The following is a 22,141-nucleotide window of genomic DNA, read 5'->3' as shown; positions in this document are numbered from 1 at the left end:
TCATTACTTGAAATTACATGTTGCATAGGACAACAATATGGGGAAATGCAGGAATTGAATTTACTTAATACATAGCGTTTCAATAACGGCTTCACAAAAGCTTCGCTTCACATAGATTCCAACACGTGAGCTCGATATGCATTTTTTTGTTGTTTCCGGTAAGATTTGAAAATTCTGGCGTCTCATTCTCCGTTGAAACATTCATGTTATAACACGCGTGCTGTCTCCTTGAACGCGCTGAACCCGTGGTGGCTACGGAGGAGGACGAAGAAGAAGGCCCCGTGAGCGCGAGCTGCCACGCCCTACCGTGACCGCTAAGAAGACGAAGGACCGCCGCTTACCGAGGTCGGTCGGGAACGTTCGTCGCTTGGCCGCCTCATTTCTCTAGGAATGAATCAGCCGGACTCGTTCAGAAGTTACGTCACCATGTAAGTATACTGCGGGCAGTCCGTCAGGCCTTCTGGCCGTTTTCCTCGTCGGCCACTACAAGGGCGTAGCACTCGGGCAAAAAAAAAAGAGCGTAATGTGATGCTATGTCGAGAATGTAATTCTGACAGTGCATATGAAGCCGCACTCCTATACTCTTGTAGTTGGGAATCTCAGCCATTTGTCACCCCTGTTTTCTCCTTCAGTCATTTTTCAGTCAAGCTGTTCTATGGATACGCCAATTTAGACACATCCCTCGCCTGATGCTTGAGGTGTCAGTGTTGGAAAACGCCTATATATAGGTTGTGCCAGCTAGCATTAGCCAAGCTGCACGACGAAAAAAAAACATTATAAAAGCACGGTGCAAGATTTTAAGACCTGTGGGGCTCAGTCGTCGGACCTCCGACTACCGAATACCGTTGGTCTTATAATTCTTTCTACAGCACCTTGTTTCTTTAATCATTTTTTCTGTTTTCATTAAACAGTTTGGCTAGCGTTAGCTGGGACACATGGTATAGGCTGACAACGGACTTATACGTGCAGTAAGGTCCCGGATTTGTCACAATTCTGATGACTTGCGGAACCGATCTTTGTTAGACTTCAACTGAAAGGCAATGCACGTCACTTACGATGAAGTGGTGACCTCAGGGGTCGTGCTCTTGAGCGGCAGTGGCGTTTTTTTATGCTTCGCAGGCCGCCTGACTACGAGACAAAGCTGCTCGTGGTCTGCGCCATCGTCATCATTGCAAGTGAGTCCGCTGTTCTAGTCTCAACAGGAGATACGCAATGTTCCGCGAGTTGAACAAACCTCGTTTCCCCCGCACATGACGCTTTGTGCGTCACAATAGGAGCGGAAGCAGGATGTGCACCAGCTGGTGATGCATTTCTGGTCACCATCTCTTTCCTATTACCCACTCGCCGTTCGTAAATCCTACTCTCGGCTCAGTACGTCTGTGATAGACGGGTGGGCCCCGGGGCCATCTTGTGTAGGACAACCTAATAGTGCACGAAAGCCTACTTCCAAGTACTTCGCGTATCCCCTATTGGCGACTACACTGTTCGGCTATGAAAGAGGACGCCGGAATGGCGGGAAATGGCGGGTTAATTTTACACAATTGGAGTGGCTTCAACGTATTCCTTGTTCTGTAAATGCAGATTTACACCCTTTCGGGTGAAGCTTTGTCCAACAGCAATAGTCATTTGCCTTGCTTGTGCTTCCTCTCTTGAAAACTCTGCGCTCACTACTTTCCTCTCGAGAATGCTATGTCACGCTGATAACGCGCATGCCGTTAGTGACCCTGGTGTACCCGGCACACAAGGTTAAAGAAAAGGGAAAGCATGTCAGATTCATGCTGATTATCGTTGTGGTACTGAGATATGCCCCAAAGCGTGGAAACTGTTCTTAAGTGTAAGCGCACTGCTATATTTTTTTTTCATTGCGCCTACGGCGAAATGCTGTCATAGCAGCTGAACTGGAATCTGAGACCTCATCAGCAGCGGGACGATTGAAAGTTGAAAGCGAGCGTAGCATGCAGGTGTTTCTTCTATTTTTATGAAAGTGAAAAGCGCAATCCACCCGATTGAAGCAGACGGCCACAAAAGAAACCCAACGAGTTTCCTTTGTACGTGGTTGGATGACAACTTTTTTCTTTAGTGAATTTTCCTCCACTTGCGCTCTTCCGCAGGATTAATTTGCCATACTCAGCATCCCTGCACTTAGAGTGGTCAATAATTTCCGCCTGCAATCATAGTGGTTAGCTCAGATGGTAGAACGACCGGCCGGAAAGGCATTGCTTCGGACTTCGATCCCCGGACAGTCTTTTTCTTCAGTTGCGAATCTTTTTTTTTTTCTGACAAACCCCTATGGGTTTTCTATAAAGCTAACTGCTGCAGTTCAGGCCCGATGCCGAAAACTCCCCTTTCGTGAAACTTCCTCCGCCTAACGGCCTTCTGTAGAACTGACTTGCCCTATTTCAATATAACGTGCACGCGTTCCTAAAATGCCTTCAGGTCATTGTCGCTAAGCCGACTTGGTCAAAGCGCCTGTTTGCTGCGGGCCTGTTTTTCGACAACTAATTGCGGAGACTCGCTCAAGCATATAAACAATGCGTTGAGAGTGCGTTTTGAGTAATTCTGCAGATGTGCGAGGTTATACCGATGACGCTTGCACGTGGCGCAGTAATTTTCGCGTGTCCATCGTCAGTATCTTCACGAGTTCTCCAGCTATGCCACTGAGCTGTATACGTATTGTCGAATTACTTGAGCACGTATTCCAATGCTTTGCACTGGCTATACAGCCATCGAATACCTTTCGTGTCTATATATGACAGCAAGCCGCATACGCGGACAGCCCCAGATACTGTTGCCAGTTTTAGCGCAAAGATACGTTAGGAGTTCAAAATCTTCACTTTTTGGTATCTTGATGAACACAGAGGAATTGCATCAGAAAGAAACTTGCGCGGTACTCTTCCAACCTTCTGAAGGCTGACAGTTCCTAAGCTGCCCGTGAGTTAAGAAAGTACAAACTATCTGTAGACATATAAGTCGCTGATAAATTGACCTCATGTGGAATACTGTCGTTTTTCTATAGATTATGCAGGTTAACTTCTGGACAGTCGAAGTACCGCGGTATAAGATACCATCAAAGTTTCGTTTTTCAGTCTGCTAGTCAGGAACGCACCTCAAGTCAGTTTAAAGGTCAACTATCTCGTGACTTACCATGGTCAAACAACAGCGCCACGACGCGATGCTGCCTAACTATAACAATTACCTAACAATAACCTAACCTAAGCAAACAATAAGAACATATTGACAGAGCGTTGACAACCAACTATTGAAGGGATACTAAAGGAAACACTAAAATCAGTTTACGCTGAAAATATTTTTTCGAACGTCAATTACGTTGTTTTCGTCAATACGTCTGTGGAATTTCACGGATTTCAAGGTCGTTTTTTTTTATTTGGGTCGTTGTGATTCCGTCCAAGTTCTCCAAACTTGCTCATTTCTCATTGGCTCCTTTAGAATACAATGTAGTACGCCTTTACCAATAAAAACTGACAAGGCCGGAGGAGACTCCGCTAAAATCTATGACGTCACAGAAACCACGTGCAGGAACTGCAAGGCGGTTTCGCCGATTGTTATTCATACTTGCGCCTTTTCTGACTCGCCAAGCTTCTTCCCGCGTTAAGAGTGGCTTTCTTATATTTTTTTTAGTGCGCCATAAACTCATTTTCTATGACACACGCCCCACATCTATAATGACTTTTTTTTTAAAGTATGGGGTTTTACGTGCCAAAACCACTTTCTGATTATGAGGCACGCCATAGTGAAGGACTCCGGAAATTTTGACCACCTGGGGTTCTTTAACGTGCACCTAAATCTAAGCACACGGGTGTTTTCGCATTTCGCCCCCATCGAAATGCGGCCGCCGTGGCCGGGATTCGATCCCGCGACCTCGTGCTCAGCAGCCCAACACCATAGCCACTGAGCAACCACGGCGGGTATAATGACTTTATGCGATGATATGAGGGCACACATACACAACGTGTTTGACGTAAGAGTTCTGCGGAAACCCGCAAAGTGGAGAGTAGTAATCAAGGGAAAATCAGACATCCGCCGGTTTTAGCAATTGCTATAAAGAAAACCCATACGAGTTCCTCGAAAGAACAGGTATAGGGTTCCTTTGTAGCAAGTGCTACGAACGGGTGGACTTCTGTTTTTCCCTTAAGAAACAACGTGTGTTCATATGAGCACATTGGATACGGGGCGTACGTCCCGTGCGAAAGTTTCCTACAGAGTGCGCGCAGCAGCGTTGACTTACTACCACAGCGCAACGACCCCTTTTATTTCATTTGCCGTTTATAAGCGTCCCCTCTATATGTGTACATTAACGCGGCGTCTATTTCCCGCTTATAAGCGTCCCCTCTATTACGTGTGCGTTAACGCGGCGTCGCCCGCCCCGCAGGCGTGAGCCGCATGGTGAGCCTGCTGTGGCGCCTGCCCAAGATCGCCGTGAGCATGGCGTGCGGCCTGCTGCTGGGCCTGCTCGTGGGGCCGGACGTCGCGGGCCAGGGCGCCGAGGCGAGCAGCATCCCGGTGTACGCCAGCATGTACGTGCCGGCCGTCACGTACACCGTGACCATACAGATGCCCTACCACGTGCTCTGCAGCTGCGCCGTCACCTGCCTCACGCTGGGCACCGCCGGGCTGCGTGAGTGACGCTGGGCCCCCCGACGTCCGCGGGAGGGTCTTCCGCGCCTCCTCTATAGCGGGCGGCAGTTAGCACTGCCCGCCGAAAGTATCGTCTTTTTCAAACACTTGCTTAAACGGGTGGCAACGACTGCTGTCATTACCGCCCGCGCGTTAGCGCACTACGGGCCCTCGCATGTAAGCTAGGATGGAAATTGTAATTCCACTTGGCGACATACCTGCCAATTCGAAGCTTGTAAAAACGGATCTCTTTGACATTGATTTCTCTGACACATTGAAAAGAAAAATCGGCATGAATACCTGCTTCCCAAGGCGTACCTCCTGGGAAGCGAAATAATTTCTTCATCTTATGCATGTTTAAGTGTGGACATAAGAGGCTTAGACGCGGGAACTTTTCCATTCATACCTCAAGAACATTTCCGGTGCGCCGGTGAAATCGGCTGTCCCAAATACACTGTGACCGGCAAATACCTGCCTTGTATTCGTATATAAGACAATCTTTCTGGTCTAGATAATAACCAACCAGCGACAAGAAAGAGCGTGCTGCACATACAGCAGTTTCTCCAATCTGAATAGCTCGGGCATAGCAAACCTTCGCAGCTGCTACGTCGTTTTTAGCAGCTCCTTGGAGACGAGACAACCACATTCGATCAAGATTTGCCTCGGGAATTGTTCCTACCGCGTTTTGCACACCTCCGTCCACATGGTTCTGGCGACCGCTGGCAGTTTTCCCGTGTTGCCGACTCCGTCATGGAGGCATCAAGTCCTGAGGTTTCACTCGTGGAACGTTCAGATGCATCCACTGTGCCACCATGCACTACGGTATAGCAATGAAATCGTACCGCTCGCTTAAGACGCACTGCCTTGCCATGGGGGGACTTGTGCGGTTATCTGGCTGAGCTCACTGGGCACTTAGGGTGCAGACGATCGGCATTCATGATGGCGATCAAGAACCTCGATCACGATTGAACGAATCCGGATCGAGCAAAATCACGATCGGAAATGCCTGTGTAACAGCACTGTATCCCAATTTGGCTCGGCCGCTATCGAAACTGCTGGTGTGACAGGGTCGTCAATCGATGGGACAGGAGGTGGAAATGCTTGTTCGCTGCAGTAGCAAACCACTTTCCACGTAGTTCACGATCTAATGCGTCAAATATGGAGCCGACAGGCATGGCCATGGCCAGGACATGTAATGAGGAGGGAAGATAACCGATCGTCACAAGGGGTTACGGACTGGATTCCAAGGGAATGGAAGCGTAGCAGGGGGCGGCAGAAAGTTAGGTGGGTGGATGAGATTAAGAAGTTTGCAGGGACGACATGGCCACAATTAGTACATGACCGGGGTAGTTGGAGAAGTATGGGAGAGGCCTTTGCACTGCGGTGGGCGTAACCAGGATGATGATGATTATGATGATGATGATGATGAAGGAGCCGACTACGTATCATGTGTTGTTTTCATACCGCAAACGCGAACCTTGCCGCATTTGTCCTAGCGGTTGCCTCCTTGTGTACGCACTCTAAATTAACGTCACCCAGCATATGAAAGCAGCGGTACATTGCCAAGGAAGTAACCGCTTAGTCCGAGTTTTCGAGGAAAGCGGAAGTGAACTAACTGCTTATGTTCTGCTTGTCTCTGGGTCTGTCTTGGGAAACGGTAAAAGCACTTTCTTTTCTCGTGTGATTTAAGCACCCAACCACTAAACTCTCCGGCATGACAAACCGGCTCGGTGGACGAGCATGAAACGCAAAAAAAAAAAGAAGGGACATCCTCGATACAAAGAAAGTCAGCGCGCTCGCTTTGCCCGCCGAACACTCCCGCATGTACCGGAAGATCACGTGACCGACTCGTCGTGACGTATGTATGCAGAGACCTATAAAAAACATGTTGTTCTCAGTAAAATTAAATTATAGATCATGCAATACTCATCTGCTAACATCGCATTAACATTGAACAATAAAAATGAGGTATAAACAAACACATTAGCATTTACCAAGCACTTATAAATCTGGAAATGTTTTGTATTGTAAATATGACTTGCTTTGCATTTTCTAACTTTATCAGCACTGTCAGGGTTCACCTCACCTTGTTCACCCGATCCCCCCACGTGCAAGCAAGCAGCACATCTGACTACTTCGTCTTCCTGTAGGTTGTCCCTTTTTTTTCTGTCTCAGCGAATTTAAGCGTGACCGTTGGAAAAACTCGTGCAACATACAATCGTGTGATCTACGGTGTTTGTTCGTCACTTCTCTGCCACCGCCAGAAAAAATCTTATGCGCTAGTTATCTGGCAAATAAATAAGAAGAATTAAGCAAGCTATTCATCTTTGAATTCAGGACATGACTTGCGATGTCAAAACTGCTTTGCGCCTTGAAGCATCCTATTAAATAATTTCGGTTGAGCTACGTCCCACGTAATTGTTCTTTTTTTCTTGCGCTTTGGTCCGCAGCGCGCGAAATACCAAAAATCGGGCTTCATTATTCATCCATGCGCCGCGACCCCAGCAGTACCAAAATTGGGGGCGCGGACGCTCCAGCACGCGCAAATTTAGGTATCTTTCGTGCACTACGAATAAAGCACGTGGAAAAAAAAATAATTTCGCCGGCTATAGTTGGCCTTCACACCAGCGACTCACAAGAGGTCGCGCGACCGAGTTGGTTCCGATGGTCGAAAAGCGACCACTTTCCTGAAGTCGCTCACTGACCAATCCTTCAGCCCCGCTACTCGGAGTCGCAAAGCTGCTGAACCAACCAGCGGTGCAGGAGTAGGACGTCGAACAAAAAAATGGCTGTGGCTTAGGTAAGGTTAAGCCCAGGATGCGAAGCATACTAGCCTTTATTTTAGTTGTTGAACCACTGTTTAGCCTGGTGAACTGCTGTTGCTTGGCTATATTTGGTTCGGCTAGACGAAGAAACACCAGGAATGGCCAGGCTTAGCTTGGCTAGGCCAAGAATGCGTTGCATATTGCGCGAGTTGGGGCCCAGCTTTTCCTCCGGCTGTCGTGACGTCACGTCACGTGGTTGCGCTAAAGGTCAATGGTGGCTGCCCGGCCGCGCCCAAGGGCTGAACTGAGTGATTGCAATATGCAACGCACAAAAATAGAGGCAACTTAATAACAAACATAGCAAGCTTAAAAGAGAATAGACCCACATATGAGGCGCGCAGCAATGAACAATGGCTCATACCCTCAATGGTGGCTGCGCGGCCTCGCCCAAGGGCTGAACTGAGTGATTGCAATGTGCTTCGCATAAAAATGCTGATGCAAATTTTACGAGGCCGCGGTCGCGCAAGCAGACGTCGATAAATTCATTTCCTCGTTTCCGTTCGCACTCAGGTCAGGCACGTACCCAGGATTTTTTTTCGGGGGGGGCCCACTACCTCCATCATCATCATCAGCAGCAGCAGCAGCAGCAGCAGCAGCAGCAGCATCATGTTTTATGTCCACGGCAGGACGAAGGCCTCTCCCTGCGATCTCCAATTACCCGTGTCCTGCCGCCAACCGATTCCAACTAGCACCCGCGAATTTCCTAATTTCATCGCACCATCTATCGTTTTCTGCCGTCTTCTATTGCGTTTCCCTTCTCTTGGTACCCATTCTGTAACCATAATGGTCCAACGGTTATCTTACCGGCGCATTACATGACCTGCCCAGCTACATTTCTTCCTCTTGATGTCAATTAGAATATCGTCTATACCCGTTCGCTCTCTGATCCAAACCGCTCTCTTTCTCTCTCTTAACGTTATGCCTAGCAATCTTCGTTCGATCGCTCTTTGCGCGGTTCTTAACTTGATCTCAAGTCTCTGCCCCATATGTCAGCACTGGCAAAATGCGCTGAGTGCACACCTTACTTTTCAATAATAATGGTAAGCTTCCAGTAAGGAGCTGGCAATGTCTGCCGTATGCGATCCAACTTATTTTTATTCTTCTGTGAATTTCCTTCTCATGATCAGGGTTCCCTGTGATTAATTGACCTAGGTAAACGAACTCCTTCACAGTCTCTAGTGGCGAACTGGCGATCCTGATGTCTTGTTCCTTTGCCCGACTATTTATCATTCTCTTCGCCTTCTGCATATTAATATTCAACCCCACTCTTACACTCTCTCAGTTAAGGTCTCCAATCATTTGTTGTAACTCGTCTGCATTGTTGTTGAATAGAACAATGTCATCGGCAAACCGAAGGTTGCTGAGATATTTGCCGTCGATCTTTACCCCTAAGCCTTCCCAGTTTAATAGCTTGAATACTTCTAAGCACGCATTGAATAGCATTGACTCCCTGTCTGACCCCTTTCTCTATAGGTATCTCCTTGCTTTTCTTGTGTAGGATTAAGGTAGCTGTAGACCCTCTGTAGATATCCTTTCGCGAAGGACGAGTCAGTAAGACGAGAAACTATTTACAGATTATATTTACAACAACGGTTGCAGCGCTGACCGGTTAGATTCACAGCGCGAGCCCAGTTCGCTCTTCCTCCCCTTTTCTGAAGTGATAGCGCCCACGCGCCTCGTTCAAGCAAACAAATACCACACGCATGTAGCAATATTTTCCAAGCTTTTTACGTGAGCGTTCTGTACTCTTTGATTACGTAGTGCTTCTATGACTGCTGGTATCTCTACTGAATCAAATGCCTTTTCGTAATCTATATAAGCCACGTAAAGAGGCTTATTGTACTCTGCGGATTTCGCAATAACCTGAGTGATGACATGGATGTGATCCATTGTAAAGTATCTCTTCCTGAAGCTAGCCTCTTCCCTTGGTTGACAAAATCCAGTGTTGCCCTTATTCTATTGGAGATTATTTTGGTAAATATTTTATATAATACTGGGAGCAAGCTAATGGTCCTATAGTTTTTCAATTCGTTAACGTCTCTTTTTTTGTGGATTAGTATAATATCTGCATTCTTCCAGTTTTCTGGGACCCTTGCAGTCGATAGACACTTCGTATAAAGAGCCGCCAGTTTTCCAAGCATTATGTTTCCTCCATCTTTGAATAAATCGACTGTTATTCCACATTCTCTTCCCGCTCTTCATCGTTTCATTTCTTGCAGGGCCCTTCTGACCTCATCGCTAGTTATAGAAGAGTTTCTGTATCCTGTTCATTACTGTTTCTAAGTGAGGTATCGTGTCTCCTCTGAGTACTGTATACAGGTCAGCTTAGAATTCTTCCGCTGTTTTTACTATATCTTCGAGATTGCTGATGATATTATATTTTAGTGTATACGTCATGGTTTGTCCCAAGCCAGGTTTCTTTTTTACTGATTTCAGGCTGCGTTCATTTTTTACAGCTTCTTCAGTCTTTCTCGTGTTATAGTTTCGAATATCAGTTATTTTCGCCTTGTTGATCAGTTTTGACAGTTCCGCGAATAGCGTAACGCTGTGCGGCCGCCAGTCGCACACAACCGCGTAGAGCGCAGGACTCTGCGATTCTAGATGTACTGCGCTCACCGCGAAAGGTTAGATGAACACCCACATAAGCACAGCAGAGAAGTGGCTACGTGAGGCGGTTCGACCGATAACTGTAGAAGCGTCATTCAAAGCAAGTAATTATTCTCCACTTCCGGCAGCGTTTTCTCTACTTCCCCTTTAAATAAAAAGATGTTGATCCATAAATATTCTCATAAATAACGGTTAACATTTTTATTATTCGATTTTCCTTGCAGTTTGGTTGTTGCCCTGGCTCTCTCCATTAGTAGATCGCTTATTTCTCGTCTCCTTGCGATTTTTGTTTCCAGTTGCCAGTTTTGCACGGAAAGTGCTATACAATTAGGGAAAAACAGACGAGGTAACGGGCGACAGTCATCTTGGTTATGGGTTTGAGGGTTATTGCAGGGTTTCATGATGGACGCACTTTCACATTATTTTATTTCCCATCTTATCTAACCCATATCACGTGTATATGGTTGCGGGCATCTGTCAGCCTCGCGGTGAGCCGTAATTCAAGGAAATAATGAAGCAAAGGGATAAGTTAAACGCAACTGGCGTTTACTCCGGCCGCAACTCGTTCCACGAGAGTACAGACCAGCTCAGTAACAGCCGCATCCCTTTCCTGGTCCCAGGATCAGCCTAAACAAAGAAGGTTGAGCTAACAAAAGCAACAGCTATGCGCGTGACGGTTGAATAGATGGTGACAACTGAACGCATATCGAGTTAATCGCACGGGTGCGGAATCTATGAGAAAACTGTCCTTCACATTACAAGAGATGCCGAGAACTACCGATATCTAAAAGGAGTGAAAAAGGCAGCATAATGCTGACCGATTAGTAGCTGCCAAGTCTCAACATTGATCTGGCGGCGCTTTAGGAATGTGTGAGGAGTGGTGGCGTGGGTGGGGAGGGGGGCGGGGGGTATGCCACTTAATTTCGGGGGGGGGGGGCCGGGCCCCCCCGGGCCCCCCCCCCCCTGGGTACGTGCCTGACTCAGGTGTACATTTATTCGTTGCTCGGGATATTTGCTCTTTTGGTCGTCAATGTGTGCTTCCCGCTGTGGCCATTACTGCGAGCGCTTCCCGACAAATCTTCCTGTCAGGGTACTTTCCGAAAGGCACGCCCTGCGACTTGGTTCTTGTGTGTAGGGTTTTAAAGCGAAGCCTTAATTGCCAGCCTCTTCTCCGATGCCTGGCGTTTGCCTTCGTCCCCCCCCCCCCTCCTCCCCGATAAAACAACTTGGCCTACTTGATATGCGCAGTTCGGTGTTTGCTCACTGCATAGATGAGTGCCGGAATAGATGACGTGGGTCGCTGAGTAACTGTCCACCCTCGGCCAATAGCTTAGAATGGTTATGTGCCATTGTGACACAACGGACCTAGAAGCCTGAAGTGCCGCACTTCTCTGTGCTTACGCATCTGATCGGCTCTATATCCTCGACGAGCTTCGCACATGGTGGGCTTCGTTCTTGTGACACGAACAACTGACAGCCACGGACGACAAGACCTTGTGCTTGTCGACCGCTACCACTGCTACCCCGCTAACTAAAACAATCTCGCGCTTCATTGGGATTTGAACACTGTATTGTATCCGCGCTTTTTCCGTATAATGTGTCCCCCGCCCCCCTCAACCACGTTCGCAGTGCTGTCGGCACTCCTGAACGGGCTGGCGCTGTACACGGTGCGGATTATAGACGTGCCGATGCGGGAGCTGTTCTTCTCGAGCCTGCTCATCTCGTACCAGGAGCCCATGGTCATCACCGACGTCATCACACCATCGCCGTGTGAGTACAATGGCGGCTCGCACGACAGGACAGCTTGAAAAGCCAGTTCTTTGGTTCTTGGTTTTTTTTTTTTCTGAGGTCGCACAGGCGCTCTCGTTCATCTTAGGTCATGAGTTTTGAATGCATACTAAATCACCCGCCGTGGTTGCTCAGTGGCTATGGTGTTAGGCTGCTGAGCACGAGGTCGCGGGATCGAATCCCGGCCACGGCGGCCGCATATCGATGGGAGCGAAAACATCCGTGTACTTAGATTTAGGTGCACGTTAAAGAACCCCAGGTGGTCGAAATTTCCGGAGTCTTCCACTACGGCGTGCCTCATAATCAGAAAGTGGTTTTGGCACGTAAAACCCCATAATTAAAGAAAATTAATGCATACTCATGTCGTGTTGACGCATTATAGGTGGCGCTTCTGTCTTGGTGTCTCAGTATATATACGTTTGTTTTCTCAAAATAAAAAATCAGTTGGAAGTCGGCGCTTGTCTTCGTCGTCCTTTTTGTCCCTCGTCTGTGTATGCGCTGTAAGTGACGATTGTTACCATGAAAATGTTGAACAGCACATTATTAGTGAACATAAACAACACGCGAAGAGTTGCAGAGTACGCACTGAAAGAGCCAGGCAGGCTGGTTCTATTACCTGTGCCTGTACAATGTTAATAACAGTTGCGAGGAAAGTAACGTAAATGTAATCGGTTACATTTTTGTAATTGCTCAGTTACTTTCACGTGCAGTAATTGGTGACCGCAACCAATTACGTTTTTAACTAAGCAATTGTAATCGTAATCGGTTACTTTTTTTTGTAACGTGCGCCAGTGCGCTCTACTTTCATCACCTTTTTTTCGTGCCCTACTCACGAACTTGTTGTTTTGCGCTCTTTGCGCTGCGATGCGGCCACGCTGGACAACAGTCAAGGCCCGCATAATGGAGACGGTGTTGGCCGGCGAGGCGCTCGTGTCCACTTCTCTCTTCTTCTTCTGGGAAGTGGTCGACAACGCCTGGGACAGCGTCAGCGCGACGCGTGAGTCATACCGCGGGAGGTGTCGTAGTCTTTTTGGCTGCGAAAGGCCGTCTCAAGCCTGTTTTTTCTTTCTTTTCAACCTATGGCAGCGACTAATGCATGCGCTTAAAGTGAAATATCGTCGCATATCGCAGCCCAACGTGAAGGACGACGCATATACAGAGCGCATATTCTCTAATATGCAATATGTTTGCTGTTGCAAGCATCCATGCTGCTGCGTATGCTGTTAACCTGTGCGCGCAGTAAAACAGGACGGAGCCCGGACACTTCCCACGTGATGTGGGACCTCCGAATGTGCTGTTCAAACCGTACACTTGTTTTTCCTTCTGTGCGCGCCATAGCAATAAAAAAACACCACGACAAACTTGTGAGACACTGCAGATTTACAACGCGATTTCCAGTGAAACTGGTTCTATCAAGCAGTTTGGCATAGGAATTTCAGTTGCCTGTAATCAAACCACATATTTTAAAGCGTTGCCCGCGTATGACAGGTCATGCTAGCGCGGTGGAAACATAGGCGCCATTGAATTATTTCCAGCACTAACTAAAAAAAATTATTTTCAGATACAGTAATTTATCCACGTGTATTTTATTTCACGAGAACATTTGTCTCATGTTCAATCCGATTTCCCTAAATTTGACCTTGGTGGTGTTCGTACTTATCCCATTGCAGTGGGCTAAATTATGAGTTGTTCGTAAAATACACTCGAGGCCTGACTCACCGAGCAGCATCGGAGGAAGAGCCCCCGCGGGGTACTGCAAACGTCTGGGCATGGGAGGAACGTATGACCACTTTTCACGACATCACGGCACACTACCAATTACAAAGACGCATATACCCATTCCCTCACGCTATGTTAGACAGGACGCAAGCAGTACACTTCAGACAATTACAAACAGACTCTTACAGAAACCCCAGACTCATGCACGCCATGTATCCAGACATGTACACTACAAACAGATGCACATCGTGTGGCGAGGTTGCCACACTAAATCACATGCTATGGGAGTGTCGGGACCTCACAAACAAGTCGGGCAGTGCCGACCCCTCCGTCTCTTCCACCGCCAGCCTGCAGTCACGCTGGATGACCGCACTGCTCAGCTCTGACCTGACAGAACAACTCTGGGCCGTCCAGCGAGCCGAGGAAGCCGCTTCGAGACAAGGTCTCGGAACCGCGTCCGCGGCGGGTGCCCAGACCCACTAAAAGACGCCGGACTCAAATCTTGCTGATTTGAAATTAAAGTTTACGCTCTCTCTCTCTCTCGTAAAATACACTTAAACTCCGGATCACTTGCATGCTTAAGGTAATGCTAAAACATAATCAGTCTACAAGCTTTGAAGTGTGTCTGCACATTCCCCATAACCTAGCCTTAATTTTGGGAAAATGGATGCAAACAAGGTGCCTAGTTTAGATCGCCGAGGACACAGGGCAAACCTAGTACGAAGTTTGTATTACGCATAAAAATGAAGAAAACAGGAGGGCTCTGTAATTATTTACAGCACCAATGGTTACGCAAGAATCGTTAAAGTTTAACCACACAATACACTTAACATGGCTCAACATTACACTAAATATTAACTTAGCATAACTTAGAGTTCTCTCGAGACATTGGGAAACAAAAAACACAGTTAATCACGGCCGTATGGCCTCATGAGGCCCAACAATGGAACTTTTTTCCAATATATTGGAGGTTATAAAGATGGGTGGTAATGGTCAGGCGAAATACTTTTTTTTTTTCTTTTCTGGGGCGTGTGCTCTCATGTGGAGAGGATGATTGCTGTGCGCTTGCTTCGGACCAAAGCAGGAGCTTTCAAAATGGCGGAATTCTGAGCGAGCTCCTTTTACGGTGTTCGTCACAGTAGTAAGCGACTTTATGGGCACTTTTTGTACGCCGCAATGTGTTCTTAAATACATTTTAGTGTTCGCGATGATTGGTTGAATATGTAGAAGCTAATATCCTAGCGGTGGTTGCAATGGCCCTCTTGTACGGTTTGTGTATTTTGTTATGTTCAATATATTGTACACTGAGCCTGAACAACAACAAAATCGTGATGGAAAATGAGCATGCAATTTCCCGTCGATATAGTGAAAAGTGGTTCTGGTTGCCAGGGCTGTGAAAAAAAAATGTGTGACACAAAATGCACTCCAGGCTTTTAGAGGATGCTACTTTCAAACATATGTTTAAGAATATTTTTTTTTTGCAGACGCTGTGTTTCATACATACCACTTCAACTTCGCGCAGAGATTTACGATAGCGTTCCCACCATATTCAATAAATTCGGCGTTGGTGGCATTTATAGTTCTCCTAGGGCAACCGGCTAAATTATGCGCAGCTTGTAAAACATCGTTAACGCTCTAGAGCACTTGAATATGTAAATTATTGCAACGACCGGAATCAACGCACATAACTGAACCTTGCAAACACATTACTCATAAATAGGGGTAATTATCATACATTTCGCGAATATAAACAAAGTTCCTTGTTTAGTTCACAGAGGACTCTGGGGAAACGAACTAAAAGCCTGGTATAACTCGCGAAAAGAAGGGGGGCAATACAAAGATCACTGACAATTTGCACCGCTTATAGTTAAGGCACGAACGTGGAAATTTCGCTATACTTTACAGTCGGTGTCTTTTACAGTTGTTTTATGATCCTGGGAAGCATTTTGGATAACGGCAGTAAGACTCTGGGACGCCTGAATAAGTAGTTTTCTACAAAGGTGGTAACTACCATTGACAAATTGAACATTCATTGCATATCACTCATAGCATGTTTTCTATTTCAACCAACTGTAACCAACGTGCCTCGCATAGTTCATCGAGGAGACCGGGAAAACAAACTACACGCTTCGCATAACGCTTAAAAAATTGATGAGAACTCAGTAATTCTTTTCAACGCACATAATTAATATACGTGCTTGCAATTTTACGTGCGCAATCCACAGAGTAGCCCCCATTTCGTCCGCATATAAAATATCTGCCACCTTTGGTCCTTCCAGGGCAGCGGGGGAAACATTGTGTTTCATATATCGCTTCTCAACAGGTCAGAAACGTGGATTTAGGAATTTTCCTTTAACTCCTTACGAACTCACGCACTTCAATATTGGCATACTTATTTGTCTTAATATTTCCCGCACTTCGTCAAAATGTACAATTTTGTCAGTTACCCCTTTTTTTTTAAACAGTGAAAACATGCGCATAACGGTTTATAAACAGCATTACCTGATTATGGCAAATCAGTTCTGCTGAAGCCCGCAAGGCGGAGCAAAGTGCAATAAAAGGAAAAATTGTGATCCTTCCGAGTGTCGCACGCAGCTACAAAGGAAATCCGTACGGGTTTCAGAAGGAATGCTTTGTTGTTAAAGGTAAATTAGTGCCTAACATAACTCGGACCAGGACGGTTTCTTTTTCAGCTGCGAAGGTTTCTTTTCTTTTCTTTTTTTTTGAGAAACTCTTGTGGGTTTCCTTTGTACCTTCCAGCTACAATCGGGTGGATGGCTTTTTTTTTTTTTTGCTGTCATTTCGCAATGAGGTGACTGCTATTCAAGGCTGTCTTTTTTACAAATTTTTTCTTGGTGCTGTATTGCTCGCTTCATTTTTGTTTTATTTTTTGCACTGCGATATCCTTCAAGAGCTAGGCGCGCATGCAGGGTCGTTTCAGAAAATGACGTTCGAAATTCCTTAAGCACAGAAAAGGTGCGATGCTTAAACGATTTCTCCGGGGTCGCTCTTGCCACAGAGACGTAACATCCTAATATTGCTCGACGTATAGCAATTAAACAAAAGTAATTTCTAATATTACGCTAATCAACAACATGTTAACGCCCACACGAGCAATCATAAAGCAAGATTGAAGCACATTTTTCGAGGAGCCCTTGGCCTGTTCCAGAGGTGCTAAAAAAGCTAATGCCGACCCGCCACGGTAGCTTAGTTACTATGCCGTTGTGCTGCTGATCCTCGAGGTCGCGATTTCGATCCCGGATGAATGCACGTTCATTAATTTCTGTAATGGAATGTGAAACGGAAACACCCTACGATGTGCACTGCCAATTTACACCGCTGGAATCGTAGCGCAAGAGCAGAGGCGCAGCCAAGTGTGTTTGCCGAAGCTGCAGTTATAGTCATATAGAGAGAGATTAGTTATATGTAGATATAGTTACACATAGATATCTGAGTTATGTAGTTAATCTGACCCTCCTAATGGAAGGCGCTGTGCGCACGCCTTTGGCCGTGGCGTACGTGTACAGTTGAATCTCGCTTTAACGAAGCCGTTTTCCCAGCGAAACATTTATTGCTCGTTGAATGACTGAACAAGCTCCGCGAATAATCTTATTTTTTTCGGTCATTTATGCCGTGTTTCAAGAAAGGTTTCTTGGAGGTGCGCCCTGTTCACGGTCAAAGGAGGGTGCAAGCGCCCTATATTGGGCGCTTGCAACATTTTGACATGCTGTTGTTAGCTTATGTATTTTGAGATGAATGAAAGCAAAAGCTTCCAATAACCTAACCAATACCGCATTAGGTCCTGCATTTGCGGGGTCCGTTGTGGCAGTATATGAAACAATACTTTGTATAAGGGATGTCTAACCCATTTCACATTTACTTTATTGAACCCGACACTTCAATGGAATTTGTTTCAGGTTATGCAATGTAAAGAATACACAATTACATAGCTCTGTCAAGACGGTCCACTACGGGTGCATTAATGCACTGAATTAACCTAATGCGAATTTGTCTTACCGCTTGTAGATGTTTCAGCAATGTTAAATTGTTTAAGACAGGGATGGATGAAAACGTCGCAGTTTCGTCCGAAAGGTGAAGCATCGACTGTGATGGTAAATTAGTGGATAGCTATACGATGTAAGGTTAGTAGTTTCATCGGCCATACAGATTTGTAAACATTGGCATACTAACTAAATTAACAAGCATATAGTTTCATGCGTGCACAAGCAAATAAGAACACATCTCGTTCGATGACAGCGGAAACTCGTTGTGAAAACGCTGGAGTGAGGAAGCGCGGCAGCAGCAGTGAGCGAACTTACCTTCGTACTGCCTCTCTCTTAAGAGGAAGCTTTAGCTCGGGCCCAACTCCGACGCGGCCTATTCAAATACATGTAAAAGGCAAAAACGTTTTTATGAGATAACCCCTGGACCGATTTTGATGAAATTTGTCGCATTTGAAAGAGAAAGTTAAATTCTAGTGACTGTTGGAAGCGGAATTCCGATTTAGGGCTTGAATTTTCTTAAAACGATTTTCAAATATTTGAGCGTTTGAAAAATATAGAAGCACGAAAGTTTAGAAATTCATAGCTCTGCATAAAGAATTGATATTGTGGTTCTGTAAACGAAATCCATTAGATCATTCAAAGCGGACAAATTCAATATGTCATTTTACATCTTACGTGAATTTGTTACGTTGGTTACAACGGTTTTGCAAAAGTTGTATTTCTGTATGATTAAATTTTTTTTATATTCATGTGTAACATATCAATTTTGTCCGCTTTGGATTTACTACTAGATGCAATTCACAGAATTGTGTTATCATTTTTAGTAGTTGAGTTACAGAGTTGTAAACTTGATAGTTTCGTTTTTTGAAAATTTTCGATTTTCGCCAATTTTTAATAAAAAATTGACGACCTAACTCAAAAATTCGAAACCAACAGTCACTAGGCTTTAAGTTTTTCTTTTAAATGCAACAAACCTCGTCAAATTTGGTGCAGTGGTTGCCGAAAAAAACGAATCTTCCTTTTACATGTATTTAGATAGGAGCACTCGAGCTAAAGCTTCCTCTTAAACGCGAACTAAGTGGCGAGAACACAGCGCACACGAAGCTATATGAGCCCCCGGTACGCCCACACTCTGTACTCATAGCAGATCGCTTTCAAGATGTGCAGCAGCCGCAGGAGTAAAACGCACTCCCCCTCCCTAGATCAGTGTCATTCGCGCGACGGAAGACGGCGCGCTTCCTCCCCGCTTTCCTCCCTTTGCGCGCGCGATATATTGAGCCGCCATCGTCAGCTCACCTTCGCACGCTTGCACTCGCACATACAACAGCACGCGGCCACGATGTTATCACCATTGGACTTTATGGCGAACATCATGGCGACGGCGACGGTAGGAATGCACCTGGGGTGTCCATATCGCAATGGAACAAGACACAAGAAACGATAATTTCAACTCATCTATTCTTAGACGGCGATATACGCAACATGGTATGCTCGTTTTAAGTGCGCAAATTTTGCCAGGTAACCAATTCTTCGTTTGATGGAGCGAGGAAATTACTGACACAAACACTACTTGTAACTGCATTTTCTGCCTAACTATATAAGCAAACTGTATAATCGCCATGCGTTCGATGATATCCCTGGTGCACTTTTCCTCGCTCGTATACCCACGATTGCCATCACTAAAATGAGTTCGCCGTGAATAACCAACTTCTTGCCCATGTTTACCGCCGTGACTGAAGTGCTCTCCTTTGCCGAAACGTCGTCGCTTGCCGCGTGTCACAGGCGTGGCCACGTGGTTCCTGTGGTTCGTGCTGGGCAGCCTGGTGCTGGGCAAGGCAGTGGGCCACGCCATGGCATACATGCTCGACCACCTGCACTACGAGGCGACGCTCATGTGCAGCCTATCGCTGGCCTCCGTGTACATCACCTACTACCTGGCTGACCTGTTCATGTTTCGCGGAGGCATGCTGGGCGTCATCGCCATGGGCCTCACCATGAAGTCGTGCGCCACCTCGACCGCCATGACCGATGACGAGCCGTTCCTCAGGTGTGTGTGTATGCAATTTTTTGGTCATTGCGATAAACGTTCAACGCGATATATTCCTGCCATCGTCGAAACATTAGAAGTCAGCGCCACATGGATGCCTTACTCGACAGGTTCTAGCTGTGGCCCAAGTTTGACTGTTCCACAGGAAGCCAAGAAACAAAGACACCAAGGACAGCATAGGGGAAATTACTTGCACGTATTAATTTAATTAAAGCAATGATAAATTAAAATTAAAATGGATGAAAGCCCAACTAGCCGCACGTGGGGAACGATCCCACGTCTTCGCATTATGCGTGCGATGCTCTTACCAGTCGAGCTACCGAGGCGCCGTTTTCCCATGTGCTTTCTGGGGTAATTATGCTTTACTCCTCCTTATCTCCTCAGCCATGTGATGTATAGTACATGTCTGGAACGATAATACACGAACTAACTACTTACTATTAATACGAACTAACTACTTATTATTTGAATTAAAGAAATGATAAATGAATGTAAGTGAAAATGGATGAAAACACAACTGGCCGCAATTCAGGAACGATTCCACTTCTTCGCGTAGAGTACAAGTAATCTCAGCGATGTTGTCCTTGGTGTCTTTGTTTTTTGGTTTCTTGTAATAGAATCAGTAAAAATCGGGCCCCTCGGTTCCCGTTATTCAAATTTGACTGTTGTAACATAAAGTAGAGCATTTTGACATAGCGCGAGGCAAACTTTCTCATGTGCAGGTCCTGGCAGTGGTACACAGAGTACCGTTATTCAGGGCTTCGCAGCACCCAATCGTGCATCGCGCTATGTGCGATGCATGTGGCTAATTTCAGTATTTGAGCGATAAGGGACTTTACAGGGTGGGCAGTACTCGTAGCGGTAGGTAGGCAGTAACAAATAGCAAATACGACGCCTGCGGTACGCGAGGAACTCTATTCGTGTGCATCTTCTGATAGCTTTCGACCGTGAGCATCAGCAATTTCCGAAGGTGTTGGAATATACATACTGTAACAATGTGCGCAGCAGTATGTGGCTATAGACGAGCAGGCCTTCATCGGAAGTTCCAGTCAAGTGTCCCGAGATTTTGTGACATTAACTGAGCAGCAGTTTTGGGGTGTGCTGCCGTGGAAGACATCAGGATTAGTTAGTTCCTCATGGTGCGCTGCGCTGGCCTCTCGCATAACTGCGGGTAGTGCCGCCATAGGTACCAAGTCGGCGCTGTCGTACGAGGTATTTGTTGTGTAGTCCTCTAAGTAACTTAATCATCCGGTTTATCAGGGCAGATAAGCAGTCTGGGGTGTGCTGTCTCTATCGCGATTTCAAGTGCGCGTGCAAAGTACGAATAGCGACGTTGTGACGACCATGAAAAGCTTCTATGCAACAGAGCGAGATCGAGGACTCGGTTTGTTAGGTTTTTTTTTTTTCTAATACGAAGGTGAATGCCTCAGGGCATGCAGGGGTATGGGATACGGGATGCGAGCGAATAAGGATGCTTAAATAAATGAGAAAAGATTTGCGGATTTAATGAAGTCCAAGAGGGATCGATAATGTTAGTTGCAACCGCATTATAAGCCTACATGCAGCGAAGGCAAAGAAAGAGGAGCTGAAATCACCTGTGCTGTTAATCGAGACGTATAAGAATGACAAGGTAAAGAGGAACGAAAGTGGTTGAAAAAACAACTCGCTGCAGGTGGGTACCGAACCCACATCTTTCGCAACGTGCATGCAATGCTCTACCATACGAGTCACCGCTGGAGCCGTTCTCCCGTCTACTTTCTCGTCTACATTCCAGATCCACCGCGGCCATCGCGGTGTATCTAGAACATTCGGTCAGCAAACCCTCGCACTGCTACCTCATGACACCGAAGCTGCCAAAGTCGAGATCCTCGCTGTGCAATCAGCGAGAATGAGGAGAATCGACGGGTTCCATTCTTTAAATTTCGACTGAGCACCCCTACGCTTCCCTGGTCTTCATTGTCTGTTGGCTTCGTGTGGTTGTAACTGTACTCGAGAGAAGCTTGACTCGAGAGAAAGTTAATTGGAAATCTCAAGGAATGGTTTTTGTTCTGCGGTGCCCTTAAAGGAGGATGCTGGCGAGCGTGCTGCACTTTCCTTTCGGCAGCGTACCTAAGTCTCTTCACCCGCCATCGTGGCTTAGTAGCTATGGCGTAGCACTGCTAAGCACGACGGCGCAGGTTTGATCCCCGGACATATTTAGATGGGGGCGAAATACAAGAATGCGTACGTTACATACACGTTAAAGAGCCCCAAGTACTCCAAAATAATTCCGCAGACCCCCCTACAACGACGAACCTCATGACTATAGATGGTGGTATTGCAACGCAAAAACCCAGTATTACGGTTTTTTTTTATTATTGCGAAAGCAATACTGCTCGCACTTTCGGCCCATCAATGGTCGTGGCGCCTCCTTACACAGCTGCGCGTCACGTGACCGTGTGACGTCACGCCAGACCGAGAGACGGGGCCCCAGCTCGCGGCATCGATGGAGGAGGCGAAGCCTTGCGCGCCGCTGC

General features: G+C 46.4%; 1 protein-coding gene across 2 annotated transcripts in view; it reads left to right on the top strand.

Annotated features, from left to right (window-relative positions):
* Positions 1-276: 276 nt before the first annotated feature.
* The window catches only part of LOC135912679 (sperm-specific sodium:proton exchanger-like), a 109,117-nt gene continuing 87,252 nt past the window's right edge, over positions 277-22,141 (top strand). The window contains exons 1-6 of one of the 2 annotated variants that reach the window (XM_065445190.2): positions 277-428; positions 1,120-1,175; positions 4,391-4,636; positions 11,697-11,837; positions 12,742-12,852; positions 19,361-19,625. In XM_065445190.2, the coding sequence (XP_065301262.2) occupies positions 391-428; positions 1,120-1,175; positions 4,391-4,636; positions 11,697-11,837; positions 12,742-12,852; positions 19,361-19,625 (857 nt within the window). In that variant the 5' untranslated portion in view covers positions 277-390. The remainder of the gene's footprint in view (positions 429-1,119; positions 1,176-4,390; positions 4,637-11,696; positions 11,838-12,741; positions 12,853-19,360; positions 19,626-22,141) is intronic. The other variant, XM_065445191.2, reaches the window with a different exon arrangement.

This window comes from Dermacentor albipictus, chromosome 7, assembly GCF_038994185.2.
Source record: "Dermacentor albipictus isolate Rhodes 1998 colony chromosome 7, USDA_Dalb.pri_finalv2, whole genome shotgun sequence".
Classification (NCBI taxonomy): domain Eukaryota; kingdom Metazoa; phylum Arthropoda; class Arachnida; order Ixodida; family Ixodidae; genus Dermacentor; species Dermacentor albipictus.
The sequence above is the reverse complement of the archived record's forward strand: the minus strand, read 5'-3'. Positions and strand labels throughout refer to the sequence as shown.